General features: G+C 36.9%; 1 protein-coding gene across 1 annotated transcript; it reads left to right on the top strand.

Annotated features, from left to right (window-relative positions):
- The first annotated feature begins 1,491 nt into the window (after nucleotides 1-1,491).
- Nucleotides 1,492-25,485, top strand: LOC109106838 (EMILIN-1-like). The gene is made up of 8 exons (XM_042773653.1): nucleotides 1,492-2,048; nucleotides 15,927-16,049; nucleotides 18,501-18,712; nucleotides 19,131-21,275; nucleotides 22,569-22,685; nucleotides 23,028-23,045; nucleotides 23,401-23,535; nucleotides 23,658-25,485. The coding sequence occupies exons 1-8, from the start codon at nucleotides 1,897-1,899 to the stop codon at nucleotides 23,978-23,980; spliced, it is 3,225 nt and encodes a 1,074-aa protein (XP_042629587.1). The 5' UTR covers nucleotides 1,492-1,896; the 3' UTR covers nucleotides 23,981-25,485.
- The last annotated feature ends 1,558 nt before the right edge of the window (nucleotides 25,486-27,043 follow it).

Genomic DNA, 27,043 nt, shown 5'->3' with positions numbered 1-27,043 from the left:
AGTGTAACAAATAGTTTTTCACAGCTGTAGGGCTTCAAAGGACTGGAAAAGATAGATCTTTCAGAGATAAACCAGTGAGAAACATTCTTTAAACATTCTTCTGAAATCTGTTTTAAAATAGAGGTCATTAACATTTTCTAAAATAGCACAGTTGGCTGACATTTAAGGCAAATCAGAACTATTTTTGAATTGTCTACGCAAATCCTCTAATCAGAATAAACATTACAGATAAGTCAGAAAAGGATGGTAAGAAAGGTGAAACCATACAAATTTGACCTTTCCACATAATTTGTCTTAAAACTGAGCGGCCTATAGGTTGGTGAATCTCATCTCCTGTTAATATTTAACCATATAAAAATGTTAATATTAATTAGCTTCTTTCTTTCATTGTAACAATATTTTCATGACAATTAAGCAGATTTTTGCACCAACATATTACATTGTGTAATGTGTTTATACATTGTGTACACTGTGTAATAAAATAAAAAAAACAAAAAATAATAAAAAAAATATATTAAGAAGTTATTATTTTTCTTAATAACAACAATTATCAACAACATCATCAAGCATTTAAACCTGTTTTCGCCACAGGATTAAAAAATGAAAAAAGTATTTGAAAATGTAGAATTTATTTTTCTTAATTTTTTTCATAATTTTTTTTTTCATAATTGTTTTTTTCATAATTGTGAGGAAAAAGTCAGAATTGTTTACATCTAACAATTCTGAGTTTATATTGTGCAGTTCTGACTTTTTTCTCTGAATTGTTAGTTTCCATCTCAATTCTGTATTTTTGTTTCCACCATGGAATAAAAAAATTACAAAAGGTAATTCTAATATCACAATTACAATTTTTCTTAGATTGAATTCTGGATTTATATCATGCAATCCTGACTTTTTCTTATTGCATGAAAAAAGTATGAATTGTGACATGAAAAGTCAGTTTTTATCCCATGGCAGAAGTTACATACATGTCAAGATTATGCAATATTTTACTACAGTACAGAAAATATTGGGAAATTTTATGTATTCATTTAGTTAGTTATTTAGCAAAATATGACCTGGACAACTTCTTGACAGATTATGAGAGATTTACTGTGAGATACCTTCCTTCTGAGATTTTATGTGTAAATTTATGTGTAGATTTCATGTTTAATCTAACTGACCTTTACAAAACCAAGAATTATTAAGAGAACAACTGCACAAAGAACTCAAACTGGGCTCTCCAAAGCACAAAACTGCTCTCTTCACCTAAAGTAACCACAATCAAGATCGGATGTGGGACATCAGCCATACTACAAAGCGGCCAGATGGTTTCAATCACTGCTGCTCACCATTGTATGTCACTAAGATTTCATAATCGGCCCTAGTATTCACACACGTGGTCCTGTTGGTTTTTTTAAGCATATATGGCTGTGATTCTGTCATCGGTGCACTGGAGGGAGGGTTTCTAGAGGGGAGGGAGATGAGGAGAGAGAGTGTGTGTGTGTTGGGGACGTTGGAGTGCGTCAGAGCGCACTGGCTCCCCTCGCTCAAAACTCACTGCATCTCCTTTCCAAGAAAACTCCTCCAGATTTTAGGAAGCCTCTGGATTGCTTTGTTTGGATGTACCGACAAATATTTCAAACCATTCAAAAGAAGGATAGCGGGAGTTTAGATTGGTTTATAAACGCAAAAGGAGGGAAAGCGCGGTTACGCGTCGATTTGAGAGATTTATCCGACAATTTTGGAAACAGCGCTCAGTACGCGCATAATGGATCGATAGTACGAACTTCTGGGAGTGTAAAGAAGCTCATCTAGACACCTAGAAAGCGCATTTTTTGTTGGAATAAAGGCTCGTTACAGAGAATTCATTAGTTATATAGTGTTACACACCGTTTCAGAACGACGTGCGCTGTGATGGATGCAGCAGTCCTCTTAATATCGATGCTGGTGTTGGTTTTCTCTGGAGATGTTTGGAGCGCGTCGTATTCTCAGCGGTATAACCTGTACGCAGGCACCCAGACTCAGACTCAGCCTTTAAACGGGGCGAGAGCAGCGAGCAGACACAGGTAATAACATTTTCATTTCAGCAAATCAATCTGTGCGCTCATATTCTTAATTTGACGAGAGAAAGATAGAGTGAGAAAGTCTGTATTGTGAAAGAAGATAGATGTGCCATGTTGCTAATAAAATACCACATTATTAGTTTATTACATTGGTTTAATATGATAGATAGATAGATAGATAGATAGATAGATAGATAGATAGATAGATAGATGTATAAATGCATATAAATGTGCCATAGTATGTGTGTGTGTGTGTGTGTGTGTGTGTGTGTGTGTGTATACCATGAAAGTACCTTGTTATAACTTTATTTTACCATTATCGTGGTTCCACGATAGATAGATAGATAGATAGATAGATAGATAGATAGATGGATGGATGGATGGATGGATGGATGGATAGATGGATGGATAGATAGACGGATGGATAGATAGATGAATAATTGCATATAAATCTGCCATAGTATGAGTGTGTGTGTGTGTGTGTGTGTGTGTGTGTGTCTATACTATGAAAATACCTTGTTATAACCTTATGATACCATTACCGTGGTTCCACAATAGATAGATAGATAGATAGATAGATGGATGGATGGATGGATGGATGGGTGGGTGGGTGGGTGGATGGATGGATGGATGGATGGATAGATAGATAGATAGATAGATAGATAGATAGATAGACAGACAGATAGACAGACAATCAAAAAATCCAGTTTAGTTAAATTAGATGCGACTTTTTCAGACAAATCAAACTTTGTTCTGCATCTACATTGCACAGAGGGCGTGACAGATTACAGACAGACAGATAAATAGACGGAATACTTTATAAGTCCGGGAAGTTACAGACGTTATGCATTTTTCTGTTTTTCCATTTACTGAGGGAACATTACCTGGAGGGCTTTAAAAAGCAAATGTGCTTTTAAATGGGTGCCACATATGACTACATGAAAGCAAAAGCCTCCTTTTATCTGACAGTGAAACAACAGGAGGTGCATTGCTGTCCATCCGAACAGCTAATTATCGGTTACTGAATGCAAGGTTGTAGTTTTGTGGGACCCCTGTGATTTCCAAAGCCTTACAGATCATGGTTATATGTGTCACCACCTTGGTAGTAATTACACTAAAGCCAACTTCTTTTATCTGTCAGTCTATTGGTTCTTCAGTTCAATGCTTTCTCTCTCTCTCTCTCTCTCTCTCTCTCTCTCTCTCTCTCTCTCTCTCTCTCTCTCTCTCTCTCTCTCTCTCTCTCTCTCTCTCTCTCTCTCTCTCTCAGCCACACACACCCTCTCTGACATTGTTGTTTTGACTGTGATTGTTGGGGTGTGAACAGGAGAGGTTGTCCCAGTTCTGACGTGCAGACCGGGGCTTCCCCCTTATTCTGACGCAATGCTTTCTGAAGGATGGACAGACACGCAGGCCACATGCTAATGGTCATGAATTACATCCTGAAATCCATCTAAACAATGAGTAAATAAAGATTAGTCATAGAAATTGTTCATATACAGCCAACCGAGTCCGTCTAAACAATTTTGTACAGACAAATAGTTCTCAAATACAGTCTGTCAGATTTGAGAGGTAGTGAAGGGTGATGTCTATGATGTGAGAACCCTCAGTGCCAGCGGTATGAAGTATGTAGTGAAGTATGTACTGCCTGCTTGAGAAATCTGAGTTGAGTTACTGGGGATTAGCAGCCTGTTTGAACTTTGAGTTACAGCAGATGTAAAAAGTATTCTGCGTCTTGTGTATTTATTTTATGGAAAGTGAAAGAGCAGGAAGGAGGGTGAAGAAGTGTGAGATTGAAATCAAGGGAAGAAGTTGTTCTTTTTCTTTTAATGTGGAGAACACATCTTCTCTCTTGTGGCTGTTTCTCTTCTGGTCTTCTAAATGAATGGATTGATAAATGTTGATTCGTGTTGCTTGTATCAAATGTGCATTTCCAGGGAAAACCGCAACATTAATCAAATCTATTAAGGAATGTATGCCTCAAATTTAGCAGACATTTTATGCTAAAAGATTCTGAAAGATGAACTGCGAGAACTGGAGCTGCCAAATATGTAAGCACCTAAATCACCTCTTTCCTAAGGAATGCTGCCAGGCTTTTACGTGTTGGAATACATCTCCTAATATGATTGTTCTGCGGTGTGTTTATCTACAAAATCCAGCACTTTAAGAAGATACAGCATCTTTGAAAATCTAGCAAAATATGTGGCGTTAATGAAAATGTTTTGAAAATGAACTGAAAATTATTGAAAATGAAATGGAAATGCTGGTTCATATTCAGATGTATATATATATATATATATATATATATATATATATATATATATATATATATATATATATATATATATATATATATATATATATGTATGCTTGCCTTGAAGTGTTGAATGTACAGTACAGTGAACAGTGTTGTGCGACTTGAGCTTTTAACTTGTTCTGCCAACTTGTGAACTTAAGGAAACAAAGTTCACCTAAAAATGAAAATTTGTTCACCCTTAGGCCATCCAAGATATAGGTTTGGTTCTTCTTCAGAACAGATTTGGAGGAATTTAGCATTACATCACTTGCTCACCAATGAATCCTCTGCGGTGAATGGGTGCCGTCAGAATGAGAAACACTTCAAGACGTTAATTGATAGACCGGAGTAATTTGGATTATTGTGATGTTTTTATCAACTGTTTGGACTCTCATTCTGACGGCACCCATTCACTGCAGAAGATCCATTGGTGAGCAAGTGATGGAATGCTAAATTTGTCAGATTTGTTCTGAAGAAAAAACAAAATCATCTACATCCTGGGTGGCAAATTTTAATTTTTGGGTGAACTTTTTCTTGAAGTAAACTATTATTGAATAAAATATATTTTTAAGGTAAACACATCATGTCTTGTGCAATAAATAATGTCTGTGTGTGTTTTACGACCATATACAGAGACACTGAAATGGTTTGGGTTGTTCTGTGGCATCACAGCATTTTAAAAATGAACTCTGCTGATTTACTGTACACATGTAGCCATTAAAATTGAGCCTTTTTCTGCCAAACCAGAAGTCAAAAGTCCACACCTGAATTTTGTGTGCACTGCTATTCAGGAAATCATGCTGGACAAGATTTGATGAATGCCCTGAAGACTGGATACCCACATTCATTTTTGCATCTTTCATATATTTCTTAAAAACTTTTATTCTGAAAGACAGACAGTGCTGGCATACAGCTCTCCAGAGGGTGACTATTAATCTGTATGGTGCCACAATAATAAAAAATGGCATAGTCTTGGACTGGCTCCATTATGTGACTTATTAGGAATAGTTTACCTCTATGAGGGTTAGGCCCATGAATGGTAATACCTCAATAGCAGACCCACCCACATCTGTGCCCACAGAACTTGGCAGAAAACTCCTCAGATTTATGCAAAATTGGACCAGCCATCATTCATAAATTTCTACACCAACAAAATGTACTTTCTTGACCTTTCTTGTGAGATTAACCAAAACACATGTGCACTCTTGACTCATAGACTGAGATAAATTAGATTGTTTATGAGTCTTTTTGTGAGTTTAAATTAACATTTGGGCTTATTTTTTATATTTTTGCCAGCCATCTACTTTTCAAAAGTGTTTCTCTTGTAACCCAACTGCCTTAGAATGGGTTGATTGTTTTTAGTCAAAATTCAAACCCATTCAATACATCTTTGTTGTATGTAGATCTCATACATGCATCCCTGTTAAAGTGTCCATCATTTGTCCCTTTTTATTCTGTCAGGTCTTGTTTGATGCAGTTCCATCCTTAGTGTTTTGTAACTGTTTCCTTTTGGCTTTTGTCTTGGTATTTCAAGAGGGTTTAAGCAAAGCTTAGCCTCTGTGGATGGAAAGTTCCTGGCCCTTGACCTGGGCTTTTTGAAGATGTGGCAGTGGTTGTGAAGCCAAAAGCTGCTTGTGGCGGTGCCTGTTAGTCTCGGATTAAATTCAGACCACCCCACACAGGAAGCCCTCACTCAAACAGTGGCCACTTCACACCAATAGGAACTTCCTGTAGTGGATAATCAGGACTCTTGCCTCGTTCTGAAAAAAACACCTCTGATATGCAAAGTGCTTCCTGTGAACAAATTTGTGTTTGACCAGGAAAGCAGTTAGTGAATGTTAATGGATGTTAAAGACATGCCAAAATGTCTATTATGAATGATTGATTCTGGACGACAAGCTTGAATGGGATTGCATCATAGTGGTTACGTTTAAAGCAGTGATACCAGTTCAGTTATCTTTGTTAATGTCTTTTTTTTTTTTAACTATTACGTCATCCCAACTTACAACCAACGTTCTTTTAATGTTACTGGAGGAAAATTTGTTCATAGCTTTGAGAGAACCTTGCCAGAACATTAGCCAATGTTAGCTGGGATGATGAAGCAATACTTGTACAAATGAATATCTAAATATTATTTTAAGGTTAATTATAGCTGGAATTGTGATTACAGCAGCTTAACAAAAGCAAAACCAAACACGCAGTCTTTTGTAATTAAGATAGGATAGCAGTATTTATCAGATAAATTTATCAGGGTGTTGCTATAAAAAAAAAAAATATTATTAACAAAATAAATCAGCGAGGATGCAGTAAAATCGGTCAGAAGTGACAGTAAACATTTATGATGGTTCAGTATTTCAAATAAATTTTATTTAAAACAATCCTAAAAGAAAAAAATTCTACAAATATATATAATTTCTGAAGGATCATGTGACACTGAAGACTGGAGTAAAGGCTGCTGAAAATTCAGCTTTACCATTATAGGTATAAATTACATTTAAAATTATATTAAAATGGAAAACAGTTATTTTTAAGTGTAATTTGAATCATCTGATATCATGTAATTTCTGAGAAACTTCACAGATAAGTGTTTTTATGGTGATGGTGTGCAGATGGATGTTAAATCCATTCATATCCTCAGTAGAATTCATTTACATGTGAACATCTGACTGCAGTCAATTATGACAAATAAGAACGAGAGGTCGCAATTGCTGTTTGATAATTTTGAGTACAGAAAGAGCTTAAATGTGATGTGTGTCAATGCTGAAGTTAGCATAGCAAACCCTGAAAAGTTAACATATCTCAAAGGTTTAGGGACCCAGAAGACAATTATTGGATTAAATCCAAAAAGGGCATGAAGCCACATCTGTGGTACGTCTGCTCAAAAGGCATGTTCCTTCTCCTTTTGCTTTAGTGGAGTTCCAAATTGAGATGCCACAGATGTGCAGCTGCGGTCAAACCCCTGCAGAAACCGCTTTCCTGTAACAGGAGCGAGTTACAGTATAACCACAGGGAAACATTTTTCCCACGAGCTTGCCCTTCCAGCATTTAATATGTGGCTCGTTTGGTAAAAGGGTGACCTGACATTTACTGGTGCATTACTTATAAGGGTAATCACAACAGTGCGGCTTATCTGGAAATCAGAATGAGAAATAAAATTGGATGTGAACACCAAGAATATCTAAATATTGACTTGAGCAGATAAGAGTGGGGTTAATAGGACATCTGTTAGTGGTGGTGTTGGATGTTGTAGAGGCTGAAGTCTTGTTGCTTATTCTGGCACAGTGTGTGACTTTTCCTACCTCTGCTTTATTTAAAGAGGTCATGAAGAAAAGCATTTAGTTTCAGATATTTCATACATTCTGGAAGATTTGAGTCATAAAGGGAACTTGTAGACATCAGTCTTCTTTGTATACTCATCAAATAAAACTTGACTTTACCTTTCCTTGGCACATTATGGCTATTATAGCTTTTTCTTAAAGTTGAAGAATATGCAGAGACATATGTATATATATAGACAAAAATTGTATGTACAGGTGTGCTATAGATGGAATAGAATAGGGTGGGATATCTAATAAATATAAGTGGTATTGCACATATTTTTATTGCAAAATCAGGAGAGCATGTAACTGTTAATGAGAATATTTCTGAAGATGATAACGTGTCCTTACAGGACAGTATATTTAAAACATATTTTTAATTGTAATGATATTTTTAAATATTACAGTTTTAGCTGTATATTTGATCAAATAAATTCTTGGTGAGCACAAGATACTTATTTCAAAAGCAGTAAAAAACATCTTACTATATATATTCCATTAACAGTGCCAAATAAAAAAGTTTTAATGATAATAATAATAATAATTATTATTATTATTTTGATTAATATTATTATTATTAAGCTCTAAATGAAAACTGTCCATGTTATTAGGTGTCAGTGTTGAATGGCAACTCTTGCAACACTTGATTGCATACTTGTCACCTGTTACCTTTTCAACATCAGTCTACATTTGTTCAAACACGACTCAGGCTCTACCTTGAGTATAACTCAGGTATGATAAGAGTATCGTTTTTCAAGTGAATACTATGAATATTAGCATTTTCAAGAAAGTATAATAAAATTTTTAGTTTTTAATGTTGCATAAGCACACTGAGTGTTTGCTTACAAATGTGAGTTTGTCTACAGGCAGCAGTGTAATCTTAAATTGCTGTGCTGGAAAGAACTGCCTCACCGTTTGCAAAAACAGCCATAATGAGGGCTGTTTCCACATGATACGGCATGATTGCATTTTGGTGGTGTTTATAAACGGAGCTGGAAACCATTGGCAACAACAACACTGTGCAAATTCATGCAGTGCCTAACAAAATCACTATTGTGCCTGTGGGTCAGTTTTGATATTGTATCTCTGTATCAGTGTTTAAGTGTGGACACAGTGGACAAGTGTTCCAGCCCGATGCCTTTTCGGACAGTCAGATGAGCATGTGTCCCCTCCCGGGGAGAGACAAATAAGCAAGGCTGTAAAAACAGGCTTATCTGACCACTTCCTGTTGCAGAGGTGAAAGGTCACAGTGTGCGGTGCACTGCCCAGGCAGCATGCGGGGTCACTCGGAGGGGAAGATGTGTGGGTAGAGACAGGAAAGAAGGAAGAACTGAAGAAAAAGCAAAGTGCATGATGATTGAGCCTTTGTGTTCAGCACTGGAGTGCAGGAAGTGAAAATTGTCTGGCTATTAAGTAAAACAAGAGGGAGTTTCATGTCATTTATGGCATTCGATATCAAAAGAATTCATTGAGAATAGCATTATCTCTTGATCTCTCTCACTTTCGGTCATTTCTCTGTCACACATTCACTCTTTCTTTATTTGTGTAACTTGATAGTGTGTTTCATTATGCATTCAATCTCAAGTATGCACAGGCACGATATTGATGGATGTGTAATTGTGTTGTATAACCTCCAAAACCACAATTATCATTTCTGTGCCTTCTTAAAGGAGCAGTTCACCCACAAATGAAAATTGTCATCATTTACTCACCCTCATGTTGTTCCAAACTCAAATGACAGTTCATAGTGTCTGTTGAGCTCCAAAATGGACAAAAACAAAATACTATAAAAGTAGATTATATGGCTTTGTGTGCTATATTCAGTCTTCTGAAGTCATATGTGAAAAACAGACTGAAATATAAATTGTTTTTACCAAAAAATCTTCCGAATACAAATATATTATAAAAACAAATAAATTAAAGAAACACAGTAAAAAAACATTTTCAAAAAAAAAACCTATTTGAAAAACATCAAAAATGTTACAAAATTCAAAATGGTTTAAAATTGTTTCTTGTAAATTTTGCAACACTTTCAAAGTGAAATGTCTGGTGAGTGGCACTAAAAGTGTGTTCAGTTTTATCCGAAACGAATGCAATCTTGCATTGTTTTATTACGTTAAGCTGTTGTACGTATGCCAGCAGTTTAGAAATGAAATTTCCAGGGAGTGGCAACAAAAGTTTAACATTCTATCGCGTCTGAAAATCAGAATCAGAAATAACATACTGCCTACACAAAATCTAACCAATAGTATTAACAACAGTAAATATGGGATGAAAAACACATTTGCTTTAGCAAACATGCCATTTTAGCTTCCTTCTATATGTATTTCATCACAAGAGCAAAGCTGTATCAGGTGCGCTAACGAGCAAGTTAGTGGTCATTTCAGCTGGAAACAGCAGTGAAATGAATGTCTAGGTACTGTATGTTTTAGAGTTTTGCAAAAATGTAGGTACAGTAGAGGCACATTTTTTCCAATCAGCCTGGGTTGGAAAAACTGCTTCTGTGAGGTCAGATCCTCACACAAAGCCTGTATGCGGTGAAGAAGACATGAAATATAGCACGTATTTCAGTCTGTTTTTTGTCCTTTAGAGCCTAACATAAATGGTCACTGAACTGTTCTAAAAGAAAAGTTGCAAAGAGTTGTGTAAAGCTGTGTGTTCTTCAACATTCTTTGCACTTGTGTTTTCCTCAGAAATCATAGAGGTTTAAAAAATATGAGATAAGTAAGATGAGTAAATTATGACTATGTTTTCAGTTTTGGGCAATCTGTTCCTTTTAATTTCCAAAATGGTACCTCTGTCCATTGTAGACTGTTTTCTAGAGGCTATAGTTGTTGTGACTTTTCCATGAAGCCAAAAGGTGGTTTGGTGGACCGATTCCAAGCATGTGAGGACAATCAGAAGCTGAAGTCTGAGGCAGCTAGTTTTGCATTATGTCACCTACTGCACCTCACACACCAAAAGAATAAGAACTGTCCAGCCTTTGTTAGTAGCCTCTACATGTGTTAATCATTGGCACTTTGCTCTATGACTCTGTGTAAACATACCTGTATTAATCAGTAGACCAGGTGGAAAAAGAGGCCTCATGTTTTCTAAAAGGACGGGGGAAATCGTCTTGGCACTAGCTGCAGGATTACAGTTCATATAAGAAAGAGAGAAGAGTCAAAATCAAAAGAGACAGTAAAGACAGTTTTAATGTTACAAAAGATTTCTCTTTCAAATAATTAATAACCAAAAGAGCAGCAAATCAGCATATTAGAATGATTTCTGAAAGATCATGTGACAATGAAGACTGGAGTAATGGCTTCTAAAAATTCAGCTTTGCATTACAGGAATAAAATACATTTCAAAATACATTAAAAACTGATTTTTTAAATTAATATTTCACAATATTACTGTTTTTACTGTATTTTTGATCAAATAAATGCAGATTTCAGTTTATCACATGCATAAAGTGTTAGTTTTACAAAATGAATACTATGATTTGTGAAAAACTTCAATGACAAAGACATGAACAATGTAAGATTCATATACTAAACGTATGGGGATACTGTAGCTAGGTTTTGGTATAGTTAAATTCATTTTAAATGAGTTAAATTAGTTTCTTCCTCATTAAACAGCTCCCTAGATAATAGACCATTTCTGCAGTCCATTCTGCTCTGTTGTTTTAGGTTTGCTGGAGAAGGTCCAGGAAGTGATATCATTGGATTCTGGAGCATGTTACACATGTGTATATTTATGTACTCAATCATTTCAGACACATTAATCAACACATGAGTGCCATCCGACATGTTTGAAGGTCCGTTTATGTCCATATTGTGAATCACTTGGGAGGTTCAACGATTGTGAGTGTAGGAAGGTTGATATTTTTGATTGAATGTTTCTTCAAAAATGCTACATTCTTCTAATGTAATTTCTGTCCTGGGAGAAGCAATTACAGCTTTTATTGAGGGAATGATCGGAAAAGACTGTTTTCAGCAGTACTGAGGAACAAAGAGATGACTGTATCTTTACACCACATACTCTGCATTGAATTAGGTCACTTTTCAGACAGATTATTTTTAATTAGAGAATAGTGTGTGTGTGTTTGTGTGTGTGTGTGTGTCTGTGTGTGTGTGTGTGTGTTTTTGTGCGTGCGTGCGTGCGTGCGTGCGTGCGTGCGTGTGTGTGTGTGTGTGTGTGTTTGTGTGTGTGTGTCAGAGAAGCGGGGATGGAAACAGTGAGATAGTGACTTCCAAATGTCATGTATACACCCTTGAATGGGTCTGCAAGAAGAGAGTGATATTTGTAAGGTCTTTTACATTGACTTTCATGCATTTGGCAGACAGTTTTATTCCAAGTGACTTACATTGCAATCAAGCTATACATTTCACCATTTCATGTATTCCTGTGAATTGAACCCCATGACCTTGATATTGTTAGCGGCATGCAAAACTGTTTGAGCTTTAGCATTCCTCAAAAAAAATGTTACAGAAAACAGTGTAAAATTATGAATTATTGTCGATTAAAGGGTGTCATTTTGACTTTTGTAATCATGTGATGTAAATTTATTTAAAACCTTACATGGTCCTTAATTATGCATTTTAAGCAAAAATCACACAAAGAGAAGGTAACTAATTTGAATTAAACAGCAGATAATCAATTCTAACATTTGTTTATCATCAACTGCAACTTAAACACATGCTAACATCTCAGAAAATATTTCGAGATGCTTTAAACTGCAGAGTGGGTTTATTATTTAGCCTTATGATCTTTGAGACTTCTGAAGTCTTATATTACAACTCTTTTGAGTCTTTCACTGCTGCAATTAGCTTTAGATCCAAGCAGGTGACACAATCATAACATCAGGGTAAAATTACTTTCTAACTATGAGATGTGCTTCTGTTTTAGCATATTTCATTTATTTTGTCATGTTTTTAATCTCAGGCGATTATGCAGATGATTTTTTAAGCCATGATGTTTCTACATTACTTCACTCTTAGCAAACCCATTTATTTAAAACAGAAATTATGTAATGGAAAAAATATGAAAACATCCGCATCGCAGGGATTTATATCACTTTTTGTATATTGGAATCAGCATTCATTGGTTCAAATGGAGGCTGCACACACACCGGGATATGTGTAAAGCTGCCAAATGCACTTTATTTTTTCTGCTTTTCCTGTCTTCTCTCATATTTTCCATTCTTTTTGGAGCTGAAACGTGTTGAGAGTCTTAGTAAAGCCATGTGCTGCATGAGTGTTCGATAAAAGTGAGCCCAAAATGAAAATTCTGCATGACAAATTCGTTAAGAATGTGGATCATTCATGGCTGGCTGTAGCGGCTTGGAAATACTGTGGTCTGGTTCACTCCAATCAACAGTTGAAAAACAAATAGTGGTGGGCTGTAGGCAGCCTGACAACTTTGCAAAATCTTTAAACCTAGAAAGCTCCTCACATGAATAGCTAACATTATGCGGGATTGTTATGTGGGCTACGTATTGAGTAATGGATTGCCCACCACTTAACACCATAAATGAGATACATGTCACTGAAATCAAAACCTTGTTGTGTTACAATTATGCATGGAAGCAGATTTTACTGGACACAACTGTGGAAGTTATTAGTAGTAATGGAGATATAAAAGACAATGGAAATCATTTGGAAAGCCTTTTAATGCATTACCTGTCGAAACAATAATTTTGTCTGGGAAATATTGAAAAGATCCAATAGGCTTTTAGGATTAGCTCCTTCCTAGTCATTTGCAGTTGCTATTTTAGGAGGAGGGACTTTCTCATTTTACAGAGGATTTGATTGGACAAACATCTGTGTTGTTTAACATGAGGGATTAATATTTATGATCTGTTTTTCCTGAGTATATCCACTAAAAGTTAATTTTGTCAATGTTTAGAAGCACACTAGCATATAGATGAATTCAAAGCTAACACATATGGACTAAAAGCTACAAAACTCTTTTTTAGTTCTTTGAAAGGTGATTCTGGTTTGTACTTGTTGGTCAAAACACTGCATTTTCTTTTGTAATTCATTATAAACATCCTTTTGTTTGGCCAGAACGGATTATGTCATGATGTCATTACTCTGATCTAGCACCATCTGTGTTTAATATTGAAGGCCAAAACATGAAATTGTGCTGACAATACATGTGAGCATCCCAAGCAGCTGTGGAGGCAGGAAATCCACCGTAGGTCACTGATGAACCGTGAGCAATCAAAGCAGGAGTCGAGTCAGGTGGTAATGGTCTAGAGAGCGTCCACATGGAAGATGTCTTGGGAGAATTAAGGGGTTTTTCCATGACAAGCCATTTGTTGGCGAAATTCGTTCTATTACATAATGCATTTGCAAAAGGAATGGGTCATCTTTTGGTTACTTCTCAGCAGTGACCTTTTAGAGTCAACTGTCAAAATGCAAAAAATAAAAATAAATAAATGAAAAAAAAAATTAAAAATTCTGATATTATAGACCAAATGGGAAGTCATATGCAATGCTCTGGAAAATATCAAGAAGTACAGCTGTTATAAGTGAATGAGAACCCTTTAGTCTTAATATTTCTCTTTTTGAATTTATAAGATAAGATTTGATGTTGAACATATTTTAATGCATGATTATTTTTGATTTATTTAAAGAATAATTTTAAAAACTGTTATTAATGTGTTGATCTTCTATTTATTTTAATCTATTTTTCCTTTTATTTATTTTCATATATTTCACTCTTATTTTAAAAATGTATGTAATATATAATATAAATTTTATATCCTTATTATATTTTTTTTATAAATTATTATTATATATCAGTAGATTACTTAATAATTAGTTTATATATAAAATTAATTTTTTCATTATTATTATTTATAAATGATAAATAATGATATTATTTATAATATTATATGCACTATATTTTATACAGTATATAAATATGTGAATTAGTTTAATATATATAAATATATATACAAAAAAAATACATATATTCATATTATTATTCATTTTAATGTTGTTTATTATTACTTTATTATTTCTTTAAATTACCATTCTGTATGAAATGTGCTATATAAACTTACAGTCATGAGAGGTGGGATTTTTGACTAATGAGATTTTGCTGTGGGCAGCACTTCTAAAGTAGAAAAGAAAAGATGTAAAAAAAAAAAAAAAAAAAATTGTCCCATTGCTTGTTGCAGTCATGGCTGCTTTGGACCAAAAGCAGTAGGCAAAAGCACCAAAAAAAGCATTAATGAAGGGTAATAGGGTAATGCTGTCTATTAAAATGGTTGAAACCAAAAAAAACTAAACTTTTGCATGGGGCCACATTTAGTGGAAACCGAGTTTATTCCTAATGAGAATCAGTGATATTCATTGTATTTTTAGCAGCTGCACACATGGTTGTCTGGTTTAGAATGATTCAGTTGCATTGGAAATCACATGTTTGGTTGCCTCTGAGAAGAATCTATGTGGTTTTATTCTGAAGAGACACAGCATGAGTCAAATATGCACTGATGGCAATCATTATTTCAACGGTCTGAGGTGTAACTTAAGCTTAATTCATGAGTAAACAACTGCAGAAGACAAATCGCATCTGCATTACACACAGCAGACAATCATGTAGTTTGTTGCTCTTACTAGCAGATAAAACAAAACTTGGGCTAAACTTAATATGAGATAAGTGATGCATCCAACTCACTCTAACTGTAGTCAGCAGATGTTTGAATTCCCAGTGCATGCAGTGAAGAGATTGTAACGGACTGATTCCAGAGCTTGTTGACGTTGGTATGAGAGACAGGGCTCACTAAGAGAATCAAGAGACTATTTATTTGCAGATTTCTGCTAATTAATGAGGCCTGGGGACATAAGGACTTCTCAGACTGATGGAGAATCAATGTAAATCTAACAAAGATGCTAGTTTGAGTACACATAAGGGGGATATGCTCTTTAAATTTGCTACTATCTTTGGAGGCCTCTATTTATTCATGTTTTTAAAGCTGTACAGCTGTCATTACAGTCAGTTTACAGTCTCAGTGATGGAATTTTTAATATTTAATTTTTAAAAGTTCATTCAAGGTCAAATGAGTGTTAATTTGCTATGAAAGCCATTGTGTATTGTAATAGACAAGGCATGATATAGCACAAGTTGTAAATTGGTAAAAGAATTCTAGTAATGCTGGACTTGGCAGACCAGTTTACAGTCCTTTGTTATAAAATATACTATGCTATGCTACATTCATTTAGTCCAGCCAATTCTACAAGTATGCTAACTACTGTACATGTGCATTTCTTTTTACAGAAACTGGTGTGCGTATGTGGTGACCAAGACTGTGAGCTGTGTGGTGGAAGATGGAGTGGAGACTTACGTGAAGCCTGACTATCAGCCGTGTTCCTGGGGCATTCAGTGTGCCCGTGTTGTAGTGTAAGCGCTTCTTTTTTATCCATATTGGACATTTGTTATCTCTCTCTAACATGTTTAATAAATTATATTATTATTATCGGTATATTCAGTATACAGTAGATTTACTGAATAGAAAGTGTTGTTTGTGTGCCTGTCAGAGCATTAAGCCCAACAGATGTCTTTTCCAAACAACAGGTAATTTGCTCCATAAAAGGCTATAACAATGCCATTTTGGGCCAGCAAACAACCCAGCTACCTAAAGCAGTATTTCTCTGTAACAGGTGGCTAAGACCAGCTAATAACCAGCCTGAACTACTTAGAAGCCAGCTAACGTAGTCAAAGCATAATAGTGGCGAAATTGTTGTCTGTATGGGCCGGTTGCATCAGCTGTAAAGGGACACTAAGTTACAACATCTGTGTCATTATTTCATGATTAAGTATCCTATTTCAGTGGAAACCAGAAGTTACAGAAGGTAAAATTAACCTTACCAGGAGAAACTGAAATTTAGAGCACATCTGCTTACAAATTTAAAGGCTGCTGTTGGATCACTGAAAGTAAATGTCATATAATGTGACTATGCATTACTTTACAGAGCCTACGAGGTACAGTCTATCTAAAGAACAAATGGTGCAACCAAATTAAGTACAGAGCCTACAAACCATCTAAGTAGTTGCTAAGTCTCTCATGTTGACTTTATGTTCCAGTTTAAGAACTAATGAACAGCTGGTGCAACCCACCCTGATGTTTACACGAACAGTATGTATGTTGTAACTTGCCAACATAGGCAGCACAATAAACAGTCTGTTTTTGCATGTGGCATGAAACAAGCCTCAAAGTTGGGTACCATTTGCTGTATGTTATTTAGCTTAATGCTAGTTGTATGCTGCTTTACCATGACACTTTAGCATATCCATGTTACGCATCTGTTTGTTGATATAAACATGCACCTATCAGACTTCAAATCAGTCAGAGCATTTGAGGTAAAAGCAAGTCTGTTTTTCTGACCTTTATTTTAGTGCACTCTAAATAAGTGGAACCACTAGGTACTACATCAACTAATTTCAGCCAGGAAACAGATGTTGAAAGCTAACATCATCAACATTCATAGACACTAGAATATACCACATCACATTTTACTGGAAATATGAGTCATTAAAGTCTAAGAAATACTAAAAACATTGTGTTTAAATAGTAAAGCTAATGTCAACAAATGGAGATAAATAGAATGTAGTTTGAGGATGCCAGGATTAGTAAGTGTGTGCAATGCGAGGTGGTTTCTAGTTGCTGGAAATGTACTGAACTCCAGCTGCAAAAGCTTAATCCAACTCCTTTAGATTCAGCACACACACACACTGCTACAGTATGTATGGAATGAGGTGGCATGCCATTCCAAACTCTACAACCAGCATGCCACAGGAATTAGGCTTAAAACCTACTAAAATACCACCACTTATTTTTGCACTCACCCAGTAGAGTAGAGTGACCCCTTTTTCCCCTCTTTTTCTTCTCACAGGGGTTATGGAACAAACAGAGCATGGAGACAAGAATTCAGTGTCTTAAGAACTGTAACCAAAAATCCTTGGGAAAAAAGAAATGCTAAAATTGCTTCCTATTGCACCTTAATATGATGCTGATGTATGGGTTCAAGGCTAACAGTGATGTTTCAGTATATATTTGTTTATTTGAATGACACAGTGAACTTGAGAACTAGACTACTAGTCAGAATTACAACATAAATACAGTATAATGTCTGATGATATGGTCTTATACAATCTTTCTTAGAAATCACTAACCGTGAGTATTAAACTTCAGCAAGTAGTTTTATAGTTTTTTGATGACAAAACATATGAAAGTTCCCATAGATTGAAGGAGGGATCTAAAGATATGTTTCCACCATAACCCAGCCCTTCATTGAATAAGAGGTTTATACAGCTGGCCGGCATATGTCTGTGTAGCAACTAGCGAAAGTGGTATGAATGTGCTGAGAATTAATTTTGAAACATACAGTATATGCTATGAATGTCTTCCTCCATTCTTGGACCAAAAACTGTATGCAATACAGCCTGTGTTTTTCAAGTGTATGTCTGGGTATGTGGGTCTCACTCCGACAGCAATGTGCAGAAATTAATTTGTTGAGAAGTGAGTGTTGCAATACAATACTGTTTCCAGAAGGGATCGATTTGTTTAAAGTGAGAGTCTGTTTAATATGGAATATATTATACAATATACAGAATTGTGAATCATAAGGTAATGCATGTACTAGGCCTGGATAGTTTTTGTTGTTTTAGACTGTATTGATTGTTTGTATCATCATATAATTTGTATTGTTTGATTGTTTCTTAGTTCCATGTATTTCACATTTCAAACTAGACATTGCAAGTCAGGAAATATGGCATGCCAAGATTTATCCCAGCAGTGTCCAAACTAGGAAATTTCAAGCTTTCATTCAAATGGTTTTCATGTGTTTATAGGTACCGGACCTACATGAGGCCCAGATACAAGGTGGCTTACAAAATGTTAACAGAAATGGAGTGGAAGTGTTGCCATGGATACAGTGGAGAAGACTGTAATGATGGACCAAACGGGGGATCTGATACTCAGGTCTCAACAAGCAGACCTTGGCCTAGACCACAACCAGGACAAACTGGAACTAATACCGGTCATGGACAGAGCGGAGGGAATGGTAAGTCACTGTTTTCTCGTGGTCCTCAGACTATGCTGCAAATTTTCTCAATAAAATTTTAACAAGGGGTTTCACCAAAAAGTCTCTCACTGATTATTCATTTTGGAGGATACCAAAACCCATTGGTTATATTTGGATGTCTTTGTTGGCTGTAGTTGCTCACGCAGTTGTCTAACAATGTCTGGCCTTTTTGATGTTCTCGATTCTTTCATACCTGCATCTTCTGCATCTTTCAAGCACATCCAAATTTAACTCAGTCTTTACAGAAATACTCCAAAATGTTACAACTGGCCACTGGAACAATGTTTTGATTGTCAGAGTTGACAGGACTGTGAATTCTGGGTCTGCCAAACTATTGCTAATCTTTAAATAGCTACTGACCATCTTAAAATTACCATTGTGTTTGATCTTTGCCTAGGGAGAGGTGACAATGACAAGATGAAGCAACTGGAGGACAAAATCCAGAAGTTGAACAAAGACCTAACTGACCTGCAGTCAACTCTGCGTGGCATGAATGAAAGATTCCAAGAGGAAATGCATAAACCAGGTTTTAATAGTGGCAAAACACCAGCTGATGCAGCCCAGCCTGAAATGAAAGAGACCATCCATAACATTCAGACTAAGCTTGATCAGTTGGACAACCGTACTCAAGCTCATGACAAGACTCTAGTCAGCATCAATAACCACCTTGTGAATGGAAAGGGAGGAGGCAATGACTTAGACATTGGGGGAGTAGGAGAAAACAGGTTCAACACCATGAAGGAGGAAATCCTCAGAGAGCTTGAACGTCGAGTGACTCTTTCATGTTCTGCCTGTCAATCTGGAGTTGAAGACTTGAGAAGGCAACAGCAAGAAGATCGGGAGAGGATCTTGGCTCTGGAAAAGCAGATTAATGCCATGGACCAGCGTCACCGCCAGACTCTTGATGGTTTGCGCCGAGACCTCAGCCGGTCTCAAGGCTGCTGCGACACTGTAACAAACCTCAGTAGACGACTTAATGACATGGATAGGAAGATAAGCTCAACGTCAGAGGCCTATGACAAGCTTCAGGATCGTCTGAATAGGGAACCAGGAGGAACTGAAGGCGGTGGAAATTTTGGAGGAATAGGTGGACAAGGACAAGTTCCTATAATGCCAGATCTTTTCAATGATAATCTAAAAGACCTGGAGAGACGGCTCAACAACACTGTCCAGAAGGCAGAGGAAAACTGTGCTTATATGGAGACTAACATACGGGACTCATTCCAGGAGGAACTCAGAAATCTTCGCGAAGAATTCAATGATCGTATTCTGGACCAGGAATACAGGATTAATGACATGGACCATGATATAGGAATCGTTAAAGAAACTGTATTTGATCTTGATAAGCGCCTATCTCGGCTTGAGAATACAACATCCTTCATAGACAGGAGATTGAGTGAATGCTCTGGGTGCTCAGGCTCAAGTTCTGGGTCAAGTCCAACCGGTGGTAGTCCAAGCCCTAGTGAGACAGTGAAGTTTTTGGAGTGGAGAGTCATTGCAAATGAAGATGAGATCAAGAGGTTTGACACACGACTCAAGGATCTCTCGGTGTCCGGTGATTCTCTTGAAGATAGGGTCATTAACCTCAGCCATGATGTTCGCAAGATCAAAGCACTAACTGGAGACAATGGGGAACACTTCAACAGGATTGTCATGGAGATTGAGAACTGTGACGTGTGCAGCACAGTGGAAGATGACCTAAAGAAACTCAAGAACATCACAAACCATGCCATGGACAGATGGCAGAAAGAAATGAACTACATTAAAGGTAAAACTGACTCTGGTCAGCCGGGTTGTGTGGATGTTTGCTCCAGTTTGCAGAATGAGATGGATCAGTTGAAAGAGGAGGTACAGAAATGCAGTGGTCAGTGCAAGATCAACCTGAATACTCCAACAGGAACGGAATCAGGAACAGGTCACCAGTATGACCCACAGAAACCACTGGATGGACACAGTGTCATCAGCAGTAATACCGGTGACCTCAGGTCAATTCAGGGAGAACTGTCTGAGGTCATATTAACCTTCAGCTCCATCAATGACACACTAAAAGGTCTGGAGCATGTGGTCCAGAAACATGACAGTGTTATCACTGACCTTGGAAACACCAAAGACAAAATTATATCTGAAATTGACAAGATCCAGCAGGAAATGACAGAACACATAGAGGATAGCAGGATACGTTTTGACAATATGGATCGAGATGTACGTCGCTTTGGGAATAACTTTGTGGTTGAGATGGGTGACTGCAAGAGGACTGGCGATGGTCTGGATAAGAGGCTCTCTAAACTCGAAGTGGTTTGTGGTCGGCTTGACTCTGTCTCAGACAATCTTCAGAAGATCAAAGAAGGCCTGAACAAACACGTGTCTAGCCTGTGGAACTGTGTCAATGGGCTAAACAACACAGTGATCTCACACAGTGGGTTCATTGAGATCCTCCAGAACACACATCTGGATGATATCCACGGCAAGATCAAGAGACTTAATTCCACAATGGTCCACATCCTCAAGGAGTTCCAGAACTTAACTGAGAATGACTTGACAGGTCTGACTTAAGTGCTTAAAGTAGAAAGTCAAAATTAGAGTTTTAGTAACATTTGACAGCCTGTCAGAACATATTCTAAATTTTCAGCACCAGTAACTAACATAGCTCCTAGATTTTAATGGATATCAGGGTTGTACACCATTCTGAATTGAACTGAGAATGGATTTGATTTTAATATTTTACCCATAATGCAATTCCCAGAGTGCATTACTTTCTTGAATGTCTTTTCCCGCATTTCCACCGAAATTACCCGGAACATTTGTACCAGGAACTTTTTTCCCCAGGAACTTTTTTCCCCCCAGACCTGTCGCTTTCTGCGTTTCCACCGTGGTCTAAAGTACCGGTAAGATTAGGCAAATAGTCCGGTGACGTAGGTCTGCGCGCGTTTCTCAATACAAAGTATGCTGATTTTGGACTTGCATCCTCGGTAGTTCGGACTTTGCGCATTCGCCTCGGGAGTGTGATGTCCGCGACGACGCAAATCTGGTAATTCTGCAAACAGCAGCGTACTTGATAACATCAGTCAGCTCGCCTTGGTTACTGCAATTTTCCTCAATGTATATTTACAATAAAACGAAATAGGATATCAAATACCACTGCCTCCTTTCATTTTCATTTGAAGATAATAATAGCCGCAGAAATGTGCTTAGACCAAAGACCAAAGATTACCTGTTAGATTTACTCAAAATGAATTATATTTTATGTATAACCACTAAAGAGACATCAGAGCCAGCGACACATATCAGAAGGACTAGCCGAGGTGAATCTTCTCACCGGATACATGATCACTGAGCTCCCGCTGATCGCGTGGAGCTGACCGTCTCGGAAATCAATGAAACACATTATTAAATAGGCGCTGTCACTATAAATAAACCACAGATTTGAGTTTTAAACAACTATATTCTCGCCTTTAAAATTACATTTCATGACATAATAACAGTAATATTTTGAAAATGATCAGAATAAATGGTGGTTGAAGGGACTTTCTGGGGGGCATTTTTTTACCTGGAACTTTATTTAGTTCCTGGTTCCTGGGGTGGAAACACACCGAGTACCAGCCCAAAGTCCCTAGTTCCTGGGTAAAGTTCCAGCGGTGGAAACGCGGCTTTTGAATTACAATTCAGTGAACCTCTCTTGCTGTCATTCCTATTCAAATTTCAATTCAACTTCCTGTGGGGTGTGCCCATTCAATTCAAATTCACACACATTCAAAGGGAGATGATTCTGAAATTTACACAACCCTGATGGATATGAAAAGACAAACTTTTTTAATTACTTCCTTTTTCATTATAGGTTTACCTGGACCACCAGGTCCGCTGGGAGAAAGAGGGCTCCCAGGTCCACAGGGACCTCCAGGTAATGATGGACCACCAGGTATTCCAGGCTTACCTGGGCCAAAAGGACCTCCTGGTGAGAAACCTTGTTTTTGTCCAAGGATTAGTGAAAATTTTCACCCAAAATTAATATTTTGTCATTATTTACTTATTCATGGTGTTTTTCCAGCTTGGCTGTATACTGCACTTTTCTTATATGGAAAGCAGAAGCTCAGTTTCTAGCAGAAGCTCAGTTTCTTAGCAAGATCTCCTTTTGTGTTTCATGAGTGGAAAAAAAAATACAAAATTTTGGAATGACATGAGAATGAGTAAATTTCAGAATGACAATTGTAATTTTTGGGTGAACTAGACACGTCATATTACATGACACATGCACCATATTTTAAAGTGATTCAAATTTAGCTTTCTCCTTTTTTAGGTCTCAGAGGAGAGAGAGGTATGTATTTTATTTGCTTTTAATTCTTTTAGCAGCCATATCCTAGTCAAACACTGAGGTTATTTTAAGTTGTGGCAATGTTTGGAATGAAGGCAAGAATTCAGTGAGATATGTGTAAAGTGTCTTTTTGCATGAAAGTCAGTGATTTTTCTGTCTTAAGTGTTGCGCCATGAGCTCAGTTGTTATTGGCAGTACTGGGTCAATAGTTGAGCCAAAGGTCAGCAGCTGATAACTAAAACTGGTTGTGTAAAGCATGTCTATATAAGGATGAATTTAGGGTTAAGAACTGATGTCAACAATTTGAAAACACATTTTAGAGCTTTCTTTTAAAAATGTACTGTTGTGATAATTTCAGGTATGGCCGGCGCAGATGCCAACATACCACGTCTTTCCTTCTCAGCAGCTCTAACAAATCCCATGGTTACATCTGGAACAATCATTTTTGATAAGATATTGGTAAATGAAGGAAACTATTATAATCCACAAACAGGTAATCTTGGCACTGCTGATAGACAGTCTATTTGCAATTCTACTTTGGCATGAAGCAAAAATAATGTGGAAGGATTGGAGCCATGGAAAACTGTATACATGTTTGTTTTTTCTTGAATACAGGTATCTTTACTGCACCACTTGATGGACGCTACTTCTTTAGCGCTATCCTGACAGGTCACAAAAATGAGAAGATTGAAGCTGTGCTCTCCAAGTCTAACTATGGCATGGCTCGGGTGGATTCGGCAGGTTACCAACCGGAAGGGTTGGAAAACAAACCCATGGCCGAAGCAAAACCAACACCAGGGTCTCTGGCTGTCTTCAACATCATCCTGCCCCTTCAGGTGGGCGATACAGTCTGCATAGACCTGGTCATGGGCAAACTGGCCCATTCAGTGGAGCCTTTAACTATCTTCAGTGGTATGCTTCTATATGAAGATGTGTAGTGGTCTTTTCAATGATTAGCACTGAGACTAATCAGAAGACCTGCAAAACGACGGGGCTAGAAAGAGACACTCTAAATGATGTTTATCCATCTGGGATGGCGATGCACATGCTGTGCATTAATTTTCCTTCGGTATCGTATCCAAATGTACGGATGTTGTTAGACCTCCTATGAACTCCTTGAACAGAGAATATAGTTTTAAGTGGAGGAACTATTGCCCTTGATATGTAATCCTAACCCGCATTTTGGAGAAGTGTTGTAACAAATACTACTGCAGGTTTGTACGACCATTGTTGACAATGTTCTTATTGAGATATTTCCATGTTATATGAATCACAGACATGAGTTAAGAGTAATCTCTCATGCACCGAAGATGACTGTGAGGTCTGTTTGACTTCCCATGTATGCCACTGCACGGTAAAGTACTCTTCTGCCAAAGAGCTTGACTCGCAGTCAGGGTTATATAGGTTAGGCTGATGGGTGTGGAATTTGGGAGATCTGATGAAAGGAATTCATATTTTTGCTGTGAATGTTCAAATCCTGTGCTCCTTTTTCTGCTTTGAGTCAAGGCATGATCTTTAAACGTACCATATGTGCCTTAGTTTGAATTCTTTCTAATTCATTTTTATATTGGAAGTGCCAAGTTTTCTAGGAGTAACATCCTGCTCTTGCCAAAGATGCTTTACTTAATTAAATATGTGGTTTGTAGTTAAGGGTTTCAGGAAGCATTCAATATGTTATCCAACCTGACAATCAGTGATGTATATCGTTGCTTTCCATGCAAACTCTGCCTCTGGAAAAGAGATGAATGCAATGAATTCTTAGTTCCTCAGGCACACGGTTTCCACAGTGGCTTATCTAACCAAAGAGAAAGGGCTTTTTGTACATGCATCATCCTTTTGAGATCCTGTTGAAGCGTTTACAAAGACATCAGTTCTACTGGAGTGGAGAACCGTTGCATTTTGCTCCATATTCATATTCCCAGCCTGAGCGCTCAATGGACATTATTATCAAACAGAGCCTGTCCTTAATGTGGTGCAACAAAATGCCTTTGAAGAATAACAAGTCTGAGGATTCAGAGGGTGTCCTTCAACTCTTTCTTGCTGTGAGGTCTCACTTGAATTTTACTGTACGGCAGCCCAAAGAATTTTGAACTACGCGGCTTTTGCTTTTTCTTGTTAAAAAAAATGCATGTGCAATTTCACAGCACCTTGAGAGAAAAGATCTCAGTGTGATGCTATGAATTTTCAGACATCATATTGTCTAGAATGTTGAAAATTAAGGCCGCTATCTTTTATGTGCTGTTTCATTTATTATTTTTAGTTATAAAGAGATTCCCCAGCTCATAAAATGGAAGCTACGGCAGCAATGTAAGCATTAAAACATCTATTTACATGTAAAAGAGACCAAATCTAAGATTTTATAGTTCCCTCTCATGGTTTAACCTGTTACCTTGAATGTGTACATTGGCAACACGTGTGTTTCAAATAAAGATATTTAATTTTACACATTTTACTTTCTGCTGAACTCAGTGTTATGGGGTTTTGTCAGGTATATTGGATTACTTGAAGACATACCATTTCATTTAGCACTGGCATTGTTCAAAACACTAAGCAGACTACTACTGTTCATTGTCTCAAACACAATGAAGAGCGTTTTGTAGTCAAGAACAGTAATTCTCTTGAATAGAATTCCAGTCAGTGATTGATGGTGCAATTTCTGCCACTGTCTGTGACTTCTCTATTTAACATGGAAAAAGTCCATACTGGAGTTGCTGGATCATTTGTCAAAGCAAAATGTGATTGAAAACATTGTTCTCAAATAGAAAAGACCCACTGTTTCTGTTTTTAAAGAATATTTTTAGAGGCATGTGCATAGAAACACTGTGATTAAGGAGAGGAGTGCACAATGCATTTAGTTTTCTACATCGCAAGCCACAGCAGTCGTTTGGAGATTGGCTTGTGATTTAATAAAAAATAATAATAATAATTTCTGGGTGTCCATCCATAGTCATACTGGGATGTAGTTTTGGTGAATAATGCCTTCTGTTTGTCAAGTCACTGGTGTCTAGACAAAGTGTTGGCATGTGAACCTCCTGACCTCATTCTGATATGTGCCACCATTGGGAGTTTTTTTTTTTTCTTTCATTTCTTCATACTGTATTTCTGTATTGCTTTTTCTACTTTAACAACCCGTAATCCAGTCTGTAGGGAAGGTCAGTCTGTTTTTTCCTTTCTTTGATGAGGTCAACATGAAACAGCACACATAACCCATTCTATTTTTGTAATGAAACATATTTCCAAATTAAACAGAATATTCAAAGTAAATGTAGGATGAAAAATTATTTTATCCACTAGGAATGGATCGTCCAAAGTGCAAAATGGAGAAAGAGCTGAATGTGAATTTTCAGTGTAATGAAGAAGAAACAACATTGGCATGCACATTGACAAGGATCTGGAGACTGATGCCTAACTTCAGCCAAATGGAAAAGTTTTTTGTAAAGCCATTGTATATTACTGCAAAAATGTAGTCAAGATTTTAGAAAAGATGCATAACTTTCAACAACTATATAGCTATTGGCTATTATTTGGCTTTTGGTTTTCCTTGTCTTCTCAGCTCATATTCATGTTTGTGGCTGAAAAGGAAAGTTGGTTCTGAGGTACAGTAAGTTATTACATTTTTATGAAATATTAGTCTTTTTTTCCCCTTTGTAATAATGTGCACTCATGAATCTTTGCTCATGGGGTCAGTTTCATGCTAAGCATGTTTAAAGTTTGAAAAGTAAGAACTACAATTACCAAAATTATTTGCATTTGACTGTCAGTGATTGCTACAGATTTCCAGGCATGTGATACACTAAGTATTTCCACAAATTTGAGAAAAGAGTGCATTTTACAGTATATGCTTTAAAAAAAAAATGTTTATACATAGACTTCCATGTGTATAAATTTTTCCCTAAGTAAATGTCAAACAGATATAGTCAGACAGACAGTGTCATTATTGCACAATGGGTGTGGTTAAAGAATCCATGTAGTGCTGGCCAGCTGTGTCTAAATGGGATTGG

The sequence above is a fragment of the Cyprinus carpio genome, chromosome A17, assembly GCF_018340385.1.
Source record: "Cyprinus carpio isolate SPL01 chromosome A17, ASM1834038v1, whole genome shotgun sequence".
Lineage (NCBI taxonomy): Eukaryota > Metazoa > Chordata > Actinopteri > Cypriniformes > Cyprinidae > Cyprinus > Cyprinus carpio.
The sequence above is the reverse complement of the archived record's forward strand: the minus strand, read 5'-3'. Positions and strand labels throughout refer to the sequence as shown.